General features: G+C 42.4%; 1 protein-coding gene across 1 annotated transcript in view; it reads left to right on the forward strand.

The window, feature by feature from the left end:
* The window catches only part of Tango6 (transport and golgi organization 6), a 140987-nt gene that overhangs the window by 40961 nt on the left and 78132 nt on the right, over positions 1-21894 (forward strand). Inside the window, exons 4-6 of the mRNA XM_080276606.1 lie at positions 2430-2624; positions 6715-6918; positions 8205-8408. Of these exons, the coding sequence (XP_080132732.1) occupies positions 2430-2624; positions 6715-6918; positions 8205-8408 (603 nt within the window). The remainder of the gene's footprint in view (positions 1-2429; positions 2625-6714; positions 6919-8204; positions 8409-21894) is intronic.

Here is a 21894-nt window from a genome sequence, read left to right on the forward strand (position 1 = left end):
TGATTGAGTGTACTTTTGGTGCATTTAATCACAAAAAACTAATTGCACAAAGTGAAACTATTTTTTAAATGATCAGCATGGAGGGCCACCATTAGATGACCAAGATCGATGCATGCAAGCATGTTGGAGCCTTCAAAAACTAAACAAAACAATTTGTCATAAACAGTGAAAGAACAGTGAAATTGTCAGTGTGGAGTGACTGAGCACAATTTCTGCTTTAAACATAAATACAATACTACTGAATAATAAACAAGTCAACCAAGCATTATAAATTTGTGTGAAAACATAATTCACAAAAATTGTGCTCACATAATTATCCTACATAACTTCTTATGTCAACAAGGCAGCTCGTCACACTCTGTAAGAGTAGAATTTTCTAACCCAGAGTCTTTTAGCTCATAACAAAAGTCAGTCACTAAACCCTGTTCATGTTCATTGCACTAAACACAAATGCATGTGAATTTTATTGCTTCCCTCATCACTAACCTTTTAACTTTCCAAGAAAGAGCCTGTCCACACCATAAACACACCCGACTCATTTCTTTATGACTGTCCAAATGCTGCTCCTTCATTCTCCTTATTCTCTCATACCACAGGTTCTAATATTTTTACACTTCCCTCAGGAATAAATACCTTTCTTATGTTCTTCGCACTTTCACTGCAAGGAGAAACACGTCTTGAGCGCTTAGGCATCATGACCGAGCTAGTTTGGAACTACGTGGTCGAAGTTCTAGGATGAAAAAAAGAGCAGTAAAAATGTCTTGTTGACACAGTGACAGTTAACACAACAGTGAGGGTGAAGCAAGCAGGCATTTGATGTGCATCGTTTGGGTGGGCTGCGATTGTGGAACCCTAGCAGTGAGTGATAAAAGCGCAGTGCACAGCTTGTCACCAAACACAACCATCTGGAAATTAGGTACCTAAACACACCCATTTTATTTCTTCTCCGTAGTTGAGTGAGATTATCATGTTATTAAATAACAAAGGGAGAAATTAAATGCTCCTATTATTGTAAGATCATTACTTCCTTCTGTCATAAGTAGCAATTCCATTGTACTACTGTATCTTGGATGGTAATCAAATGGACACCTAATGGTCTGGTGGCCTAAGGTGCTTCAATGGGATGTAGTGTGTAATGGATACATCTAAAAGGTGGTTGGAGTTTATTGCTAACATATTACTGCTCAGGGATGCACAACGTGTCAGTCTTGCCTTGGAAGCCTGGACTAAATACAGTAGCTTAGCCCTGGCCCCTTGCACTCCTTTTTTATGGCAAATAGGTTTGGGTGATTGTTTAAATAGGTAAACAGTTATACTCTAAATGAACACTGCCTTGCGATGGTGCAGAAGCTTGTGTATTTTAGTTATCAGTGTAGCTACACCAGTGAGATGCCATTTTATGTTGCTTAGGAGTGTTGTTGAGGTTTATACGAAAAGTGTTCCACTCATGGTGTTGCCAAGACCCAGGATGTATGAGGTACTGGCAGAAGTACCCCTGTGACAAATTCCACAATGACTAGTCCCACGAACCCACAGCCTTTAATCCCCAGAAGTGATGGAGCAGCTTGCCATAGTTGTTATCAGACCTGCTGCTGAGCAAGGGGTGCTAGGAATGTCATTATAATAATGCTACCTTTGGAAACAGAATGTTTTGATGACTCCAACTTTTTATATGGACAAGAGGGATGGGATAATGGTAATGTCAATGATGATGATGATGATAAAAATTATGAACAGTAATTTTGTTTCTTGATGATGTCATATAAATATTATTATTATTAATCTCAGCAATTGGTACAGGTAATAACAATGCAGCCTCATATTTTCAGCTGCGTATTTTTTTAATTGATTTTTTTAACCAAATAATGACTAATGAATAACATATATCTTGTCACCCAGATACCATTTACTTATTATATATTTGTTACCATATAACCAACAATGAATGCATTTACAGTATTTCAAGTGGGTTAGGGCACTCCAACTTGATATGGGCCATATAGGTTATAATTTGAGTCATGGTTGGAGTTTATAGCTCTTATATTGCTGCTGAGAAATGAGTGACAGGCCAGTCTTCCCTAAATATCTGGACTGAGTGGCCATAGCTGCAGACCCCTGCACATCTAGTAGAGCATTAACCTCTTCAGTACAGTGATGACTTTTTTAAATTTTTAGTTACAGTCTGCAGACCATCTTATTCAGTTTTGGAGAGAGAATTTGAATTGGAGGGATTAGATACAACCGTCATTAACTTCTCCAGCATGAGAGATCTTTCAAAAACATGAGTAAAACCATCAGGCAGCAATAAGGAATAATTATAATGATGCACTTAGGCTGAAAGGGTTAAAAGGTTAGATGATACATGAATAAGAGATGCATAGATCACTCTGTGTAGCATTATAAGTGCTAAGTAACAGTTGTCTTTACAGGTGGTGGAGAAGTGTGTGCGTATGGTAGTGTACACTTTGATTGTTGGGTCTGTTGGTGGAGAAGCTTTATTATACCTGAAGACATCACTGGCAAGGGCAAAGTTTGTGCTGGGGACGGACCTGTTGAGCATACCTTCACCTTCTGCTGGCCCTCTCCTCACAACTGTCGTGAGATTCATCATCCCTATCATGAAGGTACTTTCATCTGTGAGAATTTTGTTTTAAATATTTTTAATGAAGCTTATTGACTGTTGTGGATCAGTGCTATTTTTCATAGGAAACTGTTTATGTAATAATGTATTGAAGATCACTTGAAATTTAAATGATTAGCCATTATCACTTCCAGTATTATCGACAGAATAAAATGTTCCAGTTTTGAACAAGTGACTCTTAAATTACAAAATATATTTTTATTGCATTTGTGAGATGCATAAATATAGTAGGACTAGATGCTGCTGCTAGGGAGGGCACCGTCACACGGTGGCACCAATATGATCAGACAGCTGTCCTGCCTGGCCATACAAATGTCTCACTGCTCCCTCCCCATCCCCCAAAAGGAGGAGGATGAACTGCAGAAGGGCAGCTTCACCTGTAGTCCACGAGGATTGCATTCAGATGAGCATGGGGCCATGACAGCAACACAGATGGATGAAAGAATATCATTGTTTTTCCTCCCCACTCACAGTCATAAATTGGTAAATAATAATGTAGTTCAGTAATGTAATATGGCCAGGGTGAGGAGTGGTTGGAAGAAGTTCAGTGAGCTGTTGCCTCTCCTGACATTGAGAGGCTCTCCCTACGTGTTAAGGGATCTTTGTATGCAGCATGTGTTAGGAGTGTAATGCTGTTTGGTAGCGAGACCTGAGCAGTAAAGGAAGAGGATATTCGCAGGCACAAACATACAGGAATGACAGTGATTAGGTGGATGTGCAATGCATCCCTGAGTGCAAGGCCTAGGGAGGCTACGTTTACAGTGGAGGGGTTGAGAGGTAGGATGGGATTGGAGTGCATTGGTATTGTGATGAAGAGAGGTAGATTGAGATGGTTTGGGCAAGTGGAGAGGATGGGGGGTGATAATTGGATACAGAAAGTGAGATAGATGAGAATGGGAGTGCGTTAGTGGACATTTGTGCTGGGAGGGGGTTGGTGATAGCCAATACCCTCTTCAGGCATAAAATGATCCACAGGTATACATGGCGAGTGATGAGAAGGGTGGGTGGTGAACTGAATGAAAGGAAGGCAATGATTGATTATGTGTGTGTGGATGAAAGGATGCGAAGATGTGTAATGGATGTAAGAGCTCATAGAGGTTGGGGGAGTGGACTTTCTGACCACTACTTGGTGGTGGCCAGAATTAGAATTCAAGTAAGATGGAGGAATAGAAGAAGGGAAAGACGAGAGGAAGGAGTAGTTGCAAGGAGAGTGGAAAGGTTACAAGAGGATGAGAAAAAGGCAGAGTATAAGAGAGAAGTGGAGGAACAATTGGGCAAATATGAATTGGAGCAAATGGGAGACGTGGAAGGTGTGTGTAGGATTTTTACAGAAGAAATATGCGCAGCATGTGATGTAGTGTGTGGAAGGAAGAGAAGACGGAGGGGGGTGCAAGGAACAGCGTGGTGGACTGAAGAGGTGAGACAGGCTGTGGCACAAAAGAAGAAAGCATACAATGAATGGATGAGAAATAGGGGCATGGAAGAAGTTGAGAGGCAGAAGAGAGAGTTATATGTAGAAAGAAAGAGAGAGTAAGAAGAGAGTGGATGAGGAATTTGGAAGGAATTTGAGTGTAAAGTGGAGGGGCTGTAAGAAAATGTTCTGGAAAGAGGTGAAAAGAGTAAGACAGTGTGGAAGTGAAGTTAGCAGGGGAGTGAAAGATAAAAATGGTAGATTACTAGTGGAGAAGGGAGAAAAAGTGAGCAGATGGAGAGAACACTGTAAGGAATTGTTGAACATAGAGGATGGAAGTAATGCGAGTATAAGTGGCTGGGGAATGGCTGGGAGAAGGAGGGAGGTGAGAAGACAGGAAGAAATCAGTAGGATAGAAGTTGTGGAAGCAATGAAGAAAGTTAAATCGGGGAAAGCCCTAGGAATTGATGGAGTGTGTGGTGAAATGCTGAAGCATGGGGGAGAGATAGTAGTAGAATGGATGTGGAAGATGTGCAGAGTGGCCAGGGAGGAAGGTAGAGTCCCGGAGGATTGGAAGTCAGGTATAATTATTCCCTTGTACAAAGGAAAAGGGGAAAAAGAAGTATGTGGTAATCATAGGGGCATTTGTCTTCTTAGTATAATAGGAAAAGTGTTTGGTAGGATACTTATTGACAGAGTTAGAGAAAGAACAGAGAAATTAGTTGGAGAAGAACAGGGAGGCTTTAGGAAGGGAAGAGGTTGTGTAGATCAGATATTCATTCTTAGATCTTTAGTGGAAAAGTTTCTAGAGAAGGGAAAGAAGTTGTATGCGGCTTTCATGGATTTGGGGAAATCATATGACAGGGTGGACAGACAAGGATTGTGAAAAGTATTAAGAATATATGGAGTAGATGGGAAATTATTGAATGCTGTGAAGAGTATGTACGATGGTGCGAAGGCTGCAGTGCGTGTGGATGGTGAACTAAGTGAATTTTTCTCTTTGAAAGTTGGGTTGAAACAGGGATGTGTCATGTCTCCATGGTTGTTCAATCTTTACATGGATGGGGTAATAAAAGAGGTACAAGGTAGGGTAGTGGATGTTGGAGTGGCCCTGGTGAGAGAGGATAGTGCTTGGAAACTCCCTGTACTGTTGTTTGCAGATGATACTGTGTTGTTGAGTGAAGACGAAGGGGAGCTGCAAGGCTTGGTGGATGAGTTTGGGAGAGTGTGTAAGAAACGGAATCTAAAGGTGAATGTAGGGAAGAGTAAAGTGATGGTCTTTGAGAGAGGTGAAGTCAGTGAATGTACAGCGAGGTTGGATGGTGAGGAATTGGAAAATGTGAGTACGTTTAAGTACTTGGGTAGTGTGATGAGTAAGGATGGAGGTTTGGAGGGTGAAGTGCGTGAAAGGGTACAGCAGGGAAGAAAGGTTGCTGGTTCTTTGAAAGCAGTGATAAGAAACAGGGAAGTGAGCATGGAAGTGAAAAAGTTACTACATGACAGTATTGTGATACCAACTCTAACGTATGGAAGTGAAGCTTGGACGTTGTTGAAAGGACATAAGTCAAGAGTGAGAGCAGTGGAAATGAGTTATTTAAGAGGAGCCTGTGGAGTCACATGGAGAGACAGGCTGACGAATGAGGATATAAAAGAGCGTTGTGGTGTGGATGTGGATGTGATAGGAAGCGTTTTGAGGAACATACTGAGGTGGTTTGGCCATGTGGAGAGGATGGAGGGTGAAAGACTGACGAAGAGAGTGTATGTGAGTGAAGTGGAAGGGGGAAGAGGGAGGGGGAGGCCGAGGATGAGATGGAGGGATGGGGTGGAGAGGTATATGAGAGAGGGGGGTGTGAGTTGGGAGCAGGGCAGTGAGATGGCGGGGGACAGGGCGACTTGGAGGCGATTTGTTTGTGGCCACCCCAAACGGGATTGAGGCGTCTGGCAATAGTTAGATAGAAGTGAGAAGTGTTAATATTAGGGGTGGGGTTGCGAGGGGTAGACCTACAAAAAGACCTGGGACGAGGTCATTAAGTGTGACCTCAGGATTAAGGAGCTGAACAGGGAGGCTGCCAGAGATTGAGCAGCATGGAGAGCCACCATTAGGTGACCAAGGCCAATGCATGCAAGCATGATGGAGCCCTCAAAAATGAAAACAAAATCAAAAACAAAAACAATGCGGCATATGTTAGGAGTTTAATGCTGTATAGTAGTGAGACCTGGGCAGTAAAGGAAGAGAATAAGTCATAGGCCCTGACATACAGAAGTGACAGTGGTTAGATGGATATGTAGTGAGAGGCCTGGGGGGGCCAGGTTTACAATTGGAGAGTTGAGAGGAAGGATAGGACTGGAGTGTATTGATGTTGTGATGAGGAGAGGTAGATTGAGATGGTTTGGGCATGTGGAGAGGATGTAGGATGACAGTTGGGTGCAGAAAGTGAGAAGTGTTAATGTTGGGGATAGGGTTGTGAGAGGCATACCAAAAATGGCCTGGGACAGGGTTATAGAATGAACCCTCCGGAGTAAGGGACTGAATAGGGAGGGTGCCAGAGATTGAGCAGTATAGAGAGCCGTCATTAGGTGACCAAGATCAACTAATGCAGGCATGTTGGAGCCTTTACAAACGATACGATATGACTCTGCTTACACTGTATTTCTTCTTCAGCATGAAAACCTTGGTGCAGGAGTACGCAGCAGCCTCTTCCCCGAGTTGCTAACGGTTTTGCTGGAGCTGTGTTTTTCTCCAGAAGCAGTGAAAAGTCAACCAGAGAACACAGCCTTCTTCAGGGAGCAGCTGGAGGTGATCATGAGAACCATGGACTCTGCCACCATCCTTAGGCATTTTCTTTTTCTCTTAGGGTTTGTGTCGGTAAGTAGTGATGATGTCATTTTTTAATACAGTGAAAGCTCAATTATCTTTGTTCGGAACATACGATTTTAGGCATATCTGGGCCATTGCCAAATGATACAGTGGTAAGGTAATACATAAAATTATCCATACAATAGCCCTTGTTTAAACAGTGAGCATCCGATTGCTATCAAGCGAGCCACAGGTAAATGGGAGTGAGTTGATCCCTCACCCATGCCTCCCACTGAGGGTGGTTGGGTGGAATTTGGCAAGGCAGTTGATAAGGAAGGGAAACCTTTACCGGAGAGATGCTCTTGCTTGCTCATTGTTTTGTTTGTTCTTGTGTTAATGTGTGAAGGAGAGAGTATCTATGCATATAATAATGTATTCCATTAATAATTCAGTCTATTAATTCCTTACCAAATAGGCACGGCCTTTCCATATTTTCTGTTGCAATGAGTCATTCGCAGGTTACTTGTTATTGTTTCTGGATTACCACAGCCACTGGGCATTTTTATAAACTTACCCCTGAAACCTAAAAATGAGGATTTAGAGTGCGTAAATATTCCTCTGATGTCTACTAGTAGCTGGCCATATTTAACGTTCTTAATGCACATTTTTTTATTTTGAATGCTGGATGTCAAATGCAAGTGAGGTTAGGTTGAATTAGGTTTGGTTTGGTTAGGTTAGGTTTGGTTAAATCATTAAGTTTCCTATAGCTTTGACTTGAGGTACACTGATGCTTCCAGTCGGAGCAGTGGTTGATAAGCAATGCGGCCAGCTGGAGAGGTTGTTGGTAAACTCTTCTGCAGATGACGTGACCGCTTCTTTAACCACCCAAAAATAAGTACTGTATATATATTTTGTCATTCTCTAGTCACTTCGTTCTGTCACAGTTCAACGGTTAACTGTCTGTGTTGCATATCTGTCAAAATTCTATACCTTGAGATCGTGAATTTGTTATAATGTAGGTGAAATCGTCGTACCTGTTTGGTAAATAATTACCATCAGTCTACTAGTACAGTACTTATGTTTTCTTTCTGCTGGCTTGATTGTGATTTTGGGCTGTTCAGGCACCCCTTCATACCATGTAGCCTGGATGATTGGGCTATCACTGTACCAATATCTTATCTGTTTCTTATGTCATTTATGTGTGTGTGTGTTTGTGTGTGTGTGTGTCAGGGAACAGCTAGATTTACATAAAAATAGCGTACTTTGACTGAATATGTGAAGTCATGTACTCTTCCTCAGTATTTTAATTGATGATGCTTAGGATTAGTTTTTTTATGTCTTTTGTTATTTTGCAGGCTGGTTCCTGGTTGGGCCGTGCCTGTGGGGCATTGGTAGTGCGGAGGTTCCTGACTCAGCATGGGGGGGTTGCAGCAGTGGTTGGGGCAGGCCTTGCTGTGTGTGATGGCCAAGACTGGCGTCGTTGTGAAGCTGTTGCATCTATTATTGCATATGCTAGGACCAGGGACCTCCAGCAGTACTATGCAGCTATTGGACCTCAGGTATGTCTGTGTACAAGAACAGTTATCACTATTCTTAAATCAAGCAAGCCTAACAAGGACCCAGCACACTATTCTTGGTACAGACCCATAACATTACTTAATACGCCATCCAAGATAACTGAACACCTCATTTTCAACAGCCACCCTTCATGGCTCCATTGCTCCTTCACAACACGAATTTAAAGCACTGGATTCTGCAAATACCTTTTTGAATAAGTCAGACAACAAGCATCTGATGGCATCAGCTCTGTGACTTGCACACTACACATGCTTCTCAGAACAATAGATATCAGTAAAACATTTGGTGCCATCCCTCGAAGGAAACTAATCACCGAGATCTTCAACACAAAAGTGGAGACCAGCACCAAATGATGGCTTGCTGATGATTTATTTGGTAGATAAGCACGTGGTACATTTCAAGCCATCACAAAAACAAAATTTCCCCAACATAGTTCCACAAGGCTCCATTCTCTCACCCACCCACACTCGTCAATCCTTTCATGAATGATATTCCCACACTGCAGCAACCCACAAACTTTGCCTTATGTGCAGATGACATCATAACTACATGTCACATTGCAAACACAACCTGCACACTGCTGCAGGATTACCTCAACATACTGCAGACTTGGATCAAAGACAATAGGCTGATGATCGCTTCAGCCAGATCCACCACAATGCTCATCCCTAGCAGCAAAATGAACACAGGTGCACCCCACACGGTGTACATGTGCCACAGACATCCTCCACCAAGATATGTTATACTGGACCTACCTTCAAGGATCACATACAAGACATCAAGAGGTGGTGTACCCCCAGGTTCAGTGCATTCTAAGCAACTGCAGGAGCAGACTTTGGACAGCAAAAGGAAGTGCACTGCTTACTTTCCAAACAATACATTAGATAAATGATACTTTTTGTCTTCGCAGTGTGGGCTCCCATCCTATTTAATAATCACAACAACACCTTGGAAATCAAAAGGAAACAGTGCCCTGTATGAGAGGCACACAGTTCTGTGCAGCAACCTGTCCTAATACAAAACACTCCAGTCATTACATGATGGAGACAAACAGCACACCTAGGCACTTAAAACAATCACCACATGAACGTAATCAAACCCTTTGCAGCAACATCCCACATCCCACCTCCAGACATTCCAACAGTAGCAGTGAAGAAACATTATATTTTCACTTCACTTACAGATTAATACAGTAGCTGAGTCAGAACACTATATTACAAGCCTTCCCTCCTGCTATTCATGCATTGAAAGTGCAGTAGAGTATGTCGATCAGAACACTATATTACAAGCCCTTCCTCCTGATATTCACCAGTCAGAAGTGTCAAATGGCGATAGTCGAGTTCATGTACCTAGGCTGAGATGATGACACCACCCTGCCCTCCTCAGCTAGCAGCTTAGATTTGGGTTAGGTGGAGTCACAGATGGTGGTACCCTCCTTGTACAGTAGGATTGTTTGTTTTGTTTCATTTACAAATACTCCAACATGTTTGCATGCATCAGCCTTAAATACCTAGTGGTGGCTATCCATGCAGCTTGATCTCTGGCAGCCTCCCTGCTCACTCCTTTATCCCTGAGATCACACTCTATGACCTTGTCCAAGGTCCTTTTCGGTCTGCCTTTCACAGCCTTGCCCGCAACTTCCACACTTCACACTGTCTGCACCCAATTGTCATCCCCCATCATCTCCACTTGCCCAGACCATCTCAGTCTACCTCTCTTCATCACAGCACCAATGCACTCCACTCCCATCCTTCCTGTTAACTCTCCATCATAAACCTAGCTCCCCCCCAGGCCTCGCATTGAAGGACACAGTGCACTTCCACCTAATCATTGTCATTTCTGTGTGTTTGAGCATACAAATATCCTCTTCCTTTACTGCCCAGGTTTCACAACCATACAGCATTACATTCCTGACAGATGCTGCTTACAAAAATCCCTTAGCACAGAGGGAGAGCCCTCACAATATAACACATAATGGAGCTCTGCACATCACATGCTACATTAAGATGCAGACAACTCATTTGTGGTGTATGGATCATGTAGAACAAATACATAGAGGCAGTTGCCTACCCATAGTTGATGGATCTGCTCAGTCTGATGGACTGAGTTTGAGCAGCAAGAACAACAGTATCTTAGAAAAAATAAAATAAATAAATAAATAACTACATACCATGAAACAATGTGAGACCATGGCTGACGCATACTGTGAAGTGTGTTGCACTGCTTGTAGATGTTTTGTTACCTTGATTACCTGTTCCCGTCCCGAAGGGGCTCGGGGACGGGTATTGTTTTCACTCGGTTTGTCTGTCTGTCTGTCTTTCTGTTAACAATGTTACGCGAAAACTACTGGTGTGATTTTGACTACAGTTGCAGGGATGATGGGTTATGATCATGTGATCACCTGGTTAAGTTTCGAGACAAATTGGGCTAAGGCCTAGGCTGTATTTTTTTTTTTTTTCTCCATAACTCCTTTCAGATTTGTCATTGGCATGAAACCAAACTCAAAAGGTGCATCATTCAAATCTGCTTCCTATAACCCTCATTACATCAGGGGGGTCACCTCCCCGGTTAACGGTAGAGGGGCCAGTGTCAGGTGGGTCGGGCCTAAAATTCCAAGTGGGCATAAAATTGTCATTTTTCACTCAATTTACTTCAAATTTGATATGTGACATCTGACTAGATATCCTGTTGTGTTTATACATCAGCACCATAATAACTGTCGAGGACAGGTTTGCTGTGCCTTGGCTGTACAGTAATTATGGTTTTAATGACATATTTGTAAAAGCACTGATATCCTGATCTAGTTTTTATATCCTTGGGTATCATGAGCAGACATGCAGTTTTCAGAACTCATTGAACACGCTGATGGATACTTTATTTAGTTACAGTACTTGTCTTTCTCATTGATGTCTTGGTTCCTTTCAGCCATTGCCATGGTAGATGAGTCTCCAAACTGCTCAGCCCTTATTTATCTCATTTATTTTTAAGTTATTCTGTCTGTATACAGGGTGTAACGCGACGTATGACAAAAACTTAAACTAATGATCTATCATGTAATTTTGAGTATATTTTGTTCTATAAACATATGCTCTCTGCGACCCCAGTTCAGTGCCCAGCATTTGGCTGTTTTGTGTAAAAGCTTCGTCTCTTGCATGTGCCATTGGGTGAGAGCTTCGCAGGGCGACGGGAGACGAGTATTATTAACTTATACTGCACTATACATGAAAATCCCATATCCTATCAGTACACACAGGTTTTAAGAAGTAACTTTACGTAGTCTATTGATTCTTTAACATCAGGTCATGCATTCATGTAATTCTTTTGCACAAATCGACTGTAATTAAGGATTAAATTCAAATTTGATGGCTTGCAAGGGAGCAGGGAGGGAGGGAGGACAGTCTGGTGTGTTGTTGCCAGTTTTGTAATCTTTGCTTTGTAGGATGTTGCTACCAGGCATTATCATAACACCCACAGCTCATTTAGTGAAAGAACATTACTTTACGGAGTGACTAGCATCACTTTAAATCTATCTATCTATCTATCTATTGCCAGACGCCTCAATCCCGTTTGGGGTGGCCACAAACAAATCGCCTCCAAGTCGCCCTGTCCCCCGCCATTTCACTACCCTGCTCCCAACTCACACCCCCCTCTCTCATATACCTCTCCACCCCATCCCTCCATCTCATCCTCGGTCTCCCCCTCCCTCTTCCACCCTCCACCTCACTCACATACACTCTCTTCGTCAGTCTTTCACCCTCCATCCTCTCCACATGGCCAAACCACCTCAGTGTGTTCCTCACAACGCTTCCTATCACATCCACATCAACACCACAACGCTCCTTTATATCCTCATTTGTCAGCCTGTCTCTCCACGTGACTCCACAGGCTCCTCTTAAATAACTCATTTCCACTGCTCTCACTCTTGACTTGTGTCCTTCCAACAACGTCCAAGCTTCACTTCCGTACGTTAGAGTTGGTATCACAATACTGTCATGTAGTAACTTTTTTACTTCCATGCTCACTTCCCTGTTTCTTATCACTGCTTTCAAGGAACCAGCAACCTTTCTTCCCTGCTGTACCCTTTCAAGCACTTCACCCTCAAACCTCCATCCTTACTCATCACACTACCCAAATACTTAAACGTACTCACATTTTCCAATTCCTCACCATCCAACCTCGCTATACATTCACTGACTTCACCTCTCTCAAAGACCATCACTTTACTCTTCCCTACATTCACCTTTAGGTTCCGTTTCTTACACACTCTCTCAAACTCATCCACCAAGCCTTGCAGCTCCCCTTCATCTTCACTCAACAACACAGTATCATCTGCAAACAACAGTACAGGGAGTTTCCAAACACTATCCTCTCTCACCAGGGCCACTCCAACATCCACTACCCTACCTTGTACCTCTTTTATTACCCCATCCATGTACAGATTGAACAACCATGGAGACATGACACATCCCTGTTTCAACCCAACTTTCAAAGAGAAAAATTCACTTAGTTCACCATCCACACGCACTGCAGCCTTCGCACCATCGTACATACTCTTCACAGCATTCAACAACTTCTCATCTACTCCATATATTCTTAACACTTTCCACAATCCTTGTCTATCCACCCTGTCATATGCTTTCTCCAAATCCATGAAAGCCGCATACAACTTCTTTCCCTTCTCTAGAAACTTTTCCACTAAAGATCTAAGAATGAATATCTGATCTACACAACCTCTTCCCTTCCTAAAGCCTTTAAATCATCAGTAATATTATTATTTATTACAATTTTTCTGCTGCAAGTAAACGTGGCACCATTATTTTCATATGATGTTGACGTGAGAACAGTGATACAGGATTGCCAATGTAACGCTATGCAGCTAGACCAATTTTTTTTCTTCTACTTGCAGCACTAACATCTGGCAACATGATATCTAGCTACATTCTGTATACTTTTGCCATTTTTAGGTGATATTCTAAAGATTTTATCGTATTTTCTCGTGATGTTTTGCAGTGTTTATTATCTAGCGACATTCTAGCAAGTTTTCAGGACTAAACTAGCAAGATTGATAAGGACTTGGCAACCCTGCGCCCACTGTCATTTGAACGGGAACATTTGCAGGGGAGGCACACACTTCAATTACTGTTCTTTGCGTTCTGTTGTTCACCGGGTTCAGCTTTACATGTTCATGAAACAGCATGCTACGTACGTACAGGAATGAAGAATATGCAGATATCGTGTATTTTGTTTTACGGATTCTGCGATGGTAATGCCAGTCTGCAGAGACGAACACAGGTGGAGATACCCAAGGACGCCACGTTTACTTGTAGCAGAAAAATTGTGATAAATAATATTCTTCCTGACTTAAAGTGAGGCTAATCTCCCTTTACAATAACGTTTTTTCACTGAATGAGCTGTGGGTGTTATGATAATGCCTGGTAGCAACATCCTACAAACCAAACATTACATAACTGGCAACAACACATCAGCCTGTCACATCAGCCTGTCCTCCCTCCCTCCCTACTCCCTTGCAAGTCATAAAATTCGAATTTGGTCCTTAATTACAGTCGATTTGTGCAAAAGAATTACATGAATGCATGACTTGATGTTAAAGAATCAATAGACTACCTAAAGTTACTTCTTAAAACCTGTGTGTACTGATAGGATATGGGATTTTCATGTATAGTGCAGTATAAGTTAATAATACTCGTCTCCCGTCGCCCTGCGAAGCTCTCACCCAATGGCACATGCAAGAGACGAAGCTTTTACACAAAACAGCCAAATGCTGGGCACTGAACTGGGGTCGCAGAGAGCATATGTTTATAGAACAAAATATACTCAAAATTACATGATAGATCATTGGTGTAAGTTTTTGTCATACGTCGCGTTACACCCTGTATATTGTAAGTTATTCTCTCACTCTTATGTCCAAAATTTTCAGTTGTGATTTTCTCCTGTGTAGCTGGAGGTTCTTCTTTTGCAGCATCTCACATTCAGACACCAACCTTGCAACTCTGCCTTCCTGTATTTTGTCATCATGTCATTGCCACAGCAGTGTTGTTCTCTATATCCATTCCATAACTCCATGCCATAAACACTCTTCTCATTTCTCTTACGAAAAGTTTCATGTGTCAAATTGTTGTTTATCTTCTAAGAAATATTAACCCACTTGCTGCTCTGAAGATTATTTATCTCAAGTGTTTGAATCTTTGGCATTTTCCTTCGCTCATGCAGTTTTTATTCCCACAATAACTCTGTGTAAAATAACAGCATCCCTCAGTGCCCTCACTTCCCAGTTGATCAGTTCCTCTTCCAGACCATTGTTTAGATGCCTAAGAACACTTCTTCCCTAAAGCAGTGTTTACCATTAATATTACTTTGGTAAGGATCACGTACCTTACTCGCCATACATAGTAACAGTCCACTCATTCGGCATCTGGTCTTGTGGTATTTCTGGTCTTTCGGCGGTTATAAATAGTCCCATTACGAAAGTTCATTGCTCTTCCAGCACGTGCTGAGTTGATCAGCACCCATGACGGGGTCGCCAGCTCATCGCTGGTACCCATGCGCCCATAGTCACCAATTTGGCACTGTTGGCATAAGGTATAGCACTTTTCATAATAATTTAGTGCCAATAATTATTAGATTTTCGTCTGTATCTAGCGCGTTTTGAAGTCCAATTTAGTACGAGAATTTGAACAGTTCACCTATAGCATAGCCAGGGTTCCCACTGCCTCAGGAAAACCTGGAAAACTGAAAAAAAAATTCCAGTCAGGGAAAAGTCAGGGAATTCTGTAATTTTTAAAAATATCATGAAAAAGTCAGGGAAATTTTTGGTGAAAATTGAGGTTCATGCTAAGGTGCATTTTTTATTATTTTGTTCCATGTGTACAAGTTAAGATTAATTGTAAACTGAATGACTGTGGCAGCTTCACTTCTCAGTAATGAACAAATCAGGGTGATTTTTACTAATCAGTTTTGAATCTTTTAGTCATGTTACCCATCAAAAATTTAAAAAAGGACAGAACAAAGAGGATGTTAGGCTGAAAGTGTTTGGCACCCCTTGCCTCCAGAGCTGGTATAATTTGATATTATGGAAGCCATTCTAAATGCCTTCCAGTATCTCATTGTAGGTTGGCTTGGTTCTCTTCAAGTTTCTCTGCACTTCTTTGGTATTACTATTTTTTCTACTTTCAGGGACATATGAGTAAATCATTTACTTGGATGTATTCCTTATTTAAAATGTCAGTTTTGTACGTTATGTCTTCAAAGAGTCAGTTTTGTTGCAAGAAGGTATTACTTACTGGTCATATACAGTCAGTTTTGTCACCTACAAATATCGGCAGGGTTTATATCAGTATAATGGTTTTCAAGAGATGTTGTAGATCTTGATTTTAATACTCAGAGTCATAACTTAGGTGTGCTTTTTATAAGATTTAAATATTATGAAGTCCTTAAAAAAAAAAAAAAAAAAAAAAAATGGAGAAAGTCTTGTATCATTGTGGAAACCTTGTATCATTTTAGAAACAATCAAGTATTATTTGCTGTAAAGGATATCTTTATTCATCAGTATCTCTACAGTTTTGGCTCTGATACAAGGCTTGTTGGTGTGGCTGGAAGGGGAGGTTTTACTCTTGGGTAATGTGGGAAATTAAAAAAGTACACTAATGTGTAAACCACTATATATGTAAAAATTTACTCAAAAGTAATTGGAGGCCACATTTGAAAAAGTGTAAAATTACACTTGAAAATTTATTTAGCAAAGTATGAAAATATACCTGGAATATTGTCAACATTCCTGGAAAAGTCAGGGAAACTTTTGCTGACCAGAGAGTGGGAACCCTGCATAGCACATTTTAAAGTTGAGCTTAGTGCTTTTGAAGATTTCTGCTTGCCAGTACTGCATGCGCAGTCGGGCATCATGATTTGTGAGTGTTTGGCTCTGTGAGTGGGACCTTTCTATCTATCTATCTATAGGCCGACGCCTAATCCCGCAAAGGGTGGCCGCAGACAAAATGCCTCCAAGTCGCTCTGTCACCCACCATTTGACTACCCTCCCCCCAACTCACCCCCCCCCCTCCCTCATATACCTCACAACTCCATCCCTCCACCTCATCCTCGGTCTACCCCTCCCTCTCCCTCCCTCCACCTCACCTACATACACCCTCTTAGTCAGTCTTTTATTCTTCATTCTCTCCACATGTCCAAACCACCTCAGTGTATTTCTCCTAATCTTCTCAACCACATCCAAATCCACCCCACAACGTTCCTTCACTTCTTCATTCGTCAACCTGTCCCTCCATGTCACTCCACATGTTCCTTTCAAGTAACTCATTTCCACTGCTGTCACTCTTGACCTTTCTAAAGTTTGGAAAATTTGTCATGCTATTTTATGGTGTGCATATGTAAATACACCTAGGTTAAGGTAAGTTCATGTGTATTGTATCATTAAATATATTAAACGTAAGTTGCTTATTAAATATGTAGCGCATAGGGTTGACCAATAATACTTGCTAGACACTGTGATTGCATTGGGGTGACCAACCATGATTGCTAGAAACTTTCTGGCAGGTTTTCCTGATCATTTGGCAGTTTCTGCTCTTTTGGCACCTGCTTGGTCCCGAAGGTGCCAAATGAGAGGACTTATACTGTATCTTTGGGAAAGGGCTATGCCTGTCGATATTTCTAGATCTCTTCTCCCACCGACCAACCACCCATGTCTAGCATCTCATTTTGCATCATGACGTACCGTGAAGTTGGGTGCTCTGTTCCAGTAACTGGGCCACCTTTGCATGCACAACAAACCCCTGGTAAAGGACAAGCCTATTGATTTTTAAGGTTCTGGGTTGTACCCTCTTGTTTGCACTTTACCATGGAATATGTCATGAATATAATGAGAGTGAATGATAGGTTTGTAGTAGAGAAAATTTTGTTTGGTAGGGTAACAGTTTCATTTATATTGTCGTATGCTCCTCAAGCTGGCTTAGATGATTTAGAGAAAGATAGATCCTGGGATGACTAAATACATGTGGTATGTGGTATGGGATATGATGAGATCATAGTTTTGGGAGGGGACTTAAATGGTCATGTGGGTGAAGCTGCGCAAGGATATGAAGGGGTACATTGGGGTTGTGCATATGGCACAAGGAATGTGGAAGAGGAAAGGATACTCAAGTTTCGGGAGGAAATCAACATGATTGTGTGCAACACACATTTTTGGAAAAGTGAGAGTAAATTGACTACATATGACTCTGGGGGAAATAGCAGTCAGATAGACAATTTCCTGGTCAGTAGGGCTGATAAGAGGTTGGTGAGGTATGTTAAAGTTATAGGGAGCGAAGAGTGTGTGCAGTAGCACAGATTACTGATACGTGACATAGTGCTTAAGGAGTGGGTGGTGAAGAAGAGGACCCATGCACCTAGGAGAAAAATATGGATGTTGAAAAATTAAGCAGCAAGGGATGCCTTCTGTAATGAGATGAGTAGAGTAATGGCTGAACAGGGAGCTGGTAACACAAGTGCTAATGAGCAGTACAGAGCTTTCAAGAACAGTCTCCTGAGAGGTAATGATTCAGTGTGTGGATGAACAAGGGTCTCCCCAAGACATGAAGAAAATTGGTAGTGGGATGAGGGTGTTGAAGTTGCAGTTCAGGAGAAAAGCAGGCTTTTCTGAAAATTTAAAAGGGGTGGTAACAAAGATGCATACTTGGCTGCCAAGTGTAGGGCTAGAAAAGAGTTATATAGGATAAAAGCTGAGTCCCAGGGACATTCACTGGATAACCTTAATAGTGTGAAATGGAAGAATATGATATTTAAGGTGGCAAATCAGATGAAGAGGAAGAACAGGGATATCATAGATGAGCAGTGTATAAAGAATGATGAAGGAAAGGTAGTGGTGAACAGTGAGGATATTAACTCCATCCGTGCTACTTCTTATCAACCTGATTTCATTCCCCGAGTCATTGTTTTTGGACTTTTTTTTTTTTCTTTTTTTTTTTTATGTTGGTGTGGATGTGGATGTGATAGGAAGCGTTAGGAGGAATACACTGAGGTGGTTTGGCCATGTGGAGAGGATGGAGGGTGAAAGACTGACGAAGAGAGTGTATGTGAGTGAGGTGGAGGGGGGAAAAGGGAGGGGGAGGCTGAGGATGGGGTGGAGAGGTATAGGAGAGAGGGGGGTGTGAGTTGGGAGTGGGGCAGTGAAATGGCGGGGGACAGGGCGACGTGAAGGCGATTTGTTTGTGGCCACCCTGAACAGGATTGAGGCGTCTGCCAATAGATAGATTTTTTGTCATCAAATAAAGTGTTTCTGAGCTCAAATTCTTCATCACCCTCATCTATCTATCTATCTATCTATTGCCAGACGCCTCAGTCCCGTTTGGGGTGGCCACAAACAAATCGCCTCCAAGTCGCCCTGTCCCCCGCCATTTCACTCCCCTGCTCCCAACTCACACCCCCCTCTCTCATATACCTCTCCACCCCATCCCTTCATCTCATTCTCGGCCTCCCCCTCCCTCTTTCCCCCTCCACCTCACTCACATACACTCTCTTCGTCAGTCTTTCACCCTCCATCCTCTCCACATGGCCAAACCACCTCAGTATGTTCCTCATAACGCTTCCTATCACATCCACATCAACACCACAACGCTCCTTTATATCCTCATTCGTCAGCCTGTCTCTCCATGTGACTCCACAGGCTCCTCTTAAATAACTCATTTCCACTGCTCTCACTCTTGACTTGTGTCCTTCCAACAACGTCCAAGCTTCACTTCCGTACGTTAGAGTTGGTATCACAATACTGTCATGTAGTAACTTTTTCACTTCCATGCTCACTTCCCTGTTTCTTATCACTGCTTTCAAAGAACCAGCAACCTTTCTTCCCTGCTGTACCCTTTCAAGCACTTCACCCTCCAAACCTCCATCCTTACTCATCACACTACCCAAGTACTTAAACGTACTCACATTTTCCAATTCCTCACCATCCAACCTCGCTGTACATTCACTGACTTCACCTCTCTCAAAGACCATCACTTTACTCTTCCCTACATTCACCTTTAGATTCCGTTTCTTACACACTCTCCCAAACTCATCCACCAAGCCTTGCAGCTCCCCTTCGTCTTCACTCAACAACACAGTATCATCTGCAAACAACAGCACAGGGAGTTTCCAAATACTATCCTCTCTCACCAGGGCCACTCCAACATCCACTACCCTACCTTGTACCTCTTTTATTACCCCATCCATGTACAGATTGAACAACCATGGAGACATGACACATCCCTGTTTCAACCCAACTTTCAAAGAGAAAAATTCACTTAGTTCACCATCCACACGCACTGCAGCCTTCGCACCATCGTACATACTCTTCACAGCATTCAACAACTTCCCATCTACTCCATATATTCTTAACACTTTCCACAATCCTAGTCTATCCACCCTGTCATATGCTTTCTCCAAATCCATGAAAGCCGCATACAACTTCTTTCCCTTCTCTAGAAACTTTTCCACTAAAGATCTGAGAATGAATATCTGATCTACACAACCTTTTCCCTTCCTAAAGCCTCCCTGTTCTTCTCCAATTAATTCCTCTGTTCTTTCTCTAACTCTGTCAATAAGTATCCTACCATACACTTTTCCTATTATACTAAGAAGACAAATGCCCCTATGATTACCACACACTTCTTTTTCCCCTTTTCCTTTGTACAAGGGAATAATTATACCTGACTTCCAATCCTCCGGGACTCTACCTTCCTCCCAGGCCAATCTGCACATCTTCCACATCCATTCTACTACTATCTCTCCCCCATGCTTCAGCATTTCACCACACACTCCATCAATTCCTGGGGCTTTCCCTAATTTAACTTTCTTCATTGCTTCCACAACTTCTATCCTACTGATTTCTTCCTGTCTTCTCACCTCCCTCCTTCTCCCAGCCATTCCCCAGCCACTTATACTCGCATTACTTCCATCCTCCACGTTCAACAATTCCTTAAAGTGTTCTCTCCATCTGCTCACTTTTTCTCCCTTCTCCACTAGTAATCTACCATTTTTATCTTTCACTCCCCTGCTAACTTCACTTCCACCCTGTCTTACTCTTTTCACCTCTCTCCAGAACATTTTCTTACAGTCCCTCCACTTTACACTCAAATTCCTTCCAAATTCCTCATCCACTCTCTTCTTACTCTCTCTTACTAATCTTTTCACCTCTCTCTTTCTTTCTACATATAACTCTCTCTTCCGCCTCTCAACCTCTTCCACGCCCCTATTCCTCATCCATTCATTGTATGCTTTCTTCTTTTGTGCCACAGCCTGTTTCACCTCTTCAGTCCACGACGCTGTTCCTTGCACCCCCCTCCGTCTTCTCTTCCTTCCACACACCACATCACATGCTGCACATATTTCTTCTGTAAATATTCTACACACACCTTCCATGTCCCCCATCTGCTCCAATTCATATTTGCCCAATCGTTCCTCCACTTCTCTCTTATACTCTGCCTTTTTCTCATCCTCTTGTAACCTTTCCACTCTCCTTGCAACTACTCCTTCCTCTCGTCTTTCCCTTCTTCTGTTCCTCCATCTTACTTGTACTTTAATTCTGGCCACCACCAAGTAGTGGTCAGAAAGTCCACTCCCCCAACCTCTATAAACTCTTGCATCCAATATTCATCTTCGCATCCTTTCATCCACACACACATAATCAATCATTGCCTTCCTTTCATTCAGTTCACCACCCACCCTTCTCATCACTCGCCATGTATACCTGTGGATCATTTTATGCCTGAAGAGGGTATTGGCTATCACCAACCCCCTCCCAGCACAAATGTCCACTAACGCACTCCCATTCTCATCTATCTCAGCAGGCACACCCCACTCACCAACTATTCCATCCACCTTCACATTCCCAACTTTACCATTCATATCACCAATCAAAAACACTCTCTCGTTCCTTCCAAACTTTTCCATGCACACTTCTACATTTGTCCAGAACTCTTCTCTCACTCTTCTAGCACGATCTTGCGTTGGTGCATACAGACACACAATCGCCCACATTTGTATTCCAACTTTCAACTTTACCCAGACAATCCTTGATCCAACTGATCCATACTGTCTTATGCTCCTCTTCCATCTTTTACTCACAACTATACAAACTCCTTCCTTTGCCCTCTCATTCTCACCTACTCCTGCACATATACCCCATCCATACTCCCATTCTCTCACACTTTCTCCTCTCCATTTTGTTTCAGTTATTCCACATACATCCACTTTCGCATCCTCAAGCACCTGGACAATCTCTCTCTCTTTCACCTCATCATTCGCTCCCCTTACATTCCACGTTCCAATTGCAATGTCCTTTGTCCGGTCCTTGGTCGTCAACGTTTGGTCAGTCCTTGTCCGAGGCTTATTGTTTGTTTTTTTAGTTAGTTGTTTTCCGGGGAGGGGCACTAACCCTCCGCCAACCCTTTTAGTCGC

Source organism: Coenobita brevimanus, chromosome 65 (genome assembly GCF_032717465.1).
Source record: "Coenobita brevimanus isolate Jiangsu-jjx chromosome 65, ASM3271746v2, whole genome shotgun sequence".
In the NCBI taxonomy this organism is placed as follows: Eukaryota; Metazoa; Arthropoda; class Malacostraca; order Decapoda; family Coenobitidae; genus Coenobita; species Coenobita brevimanus.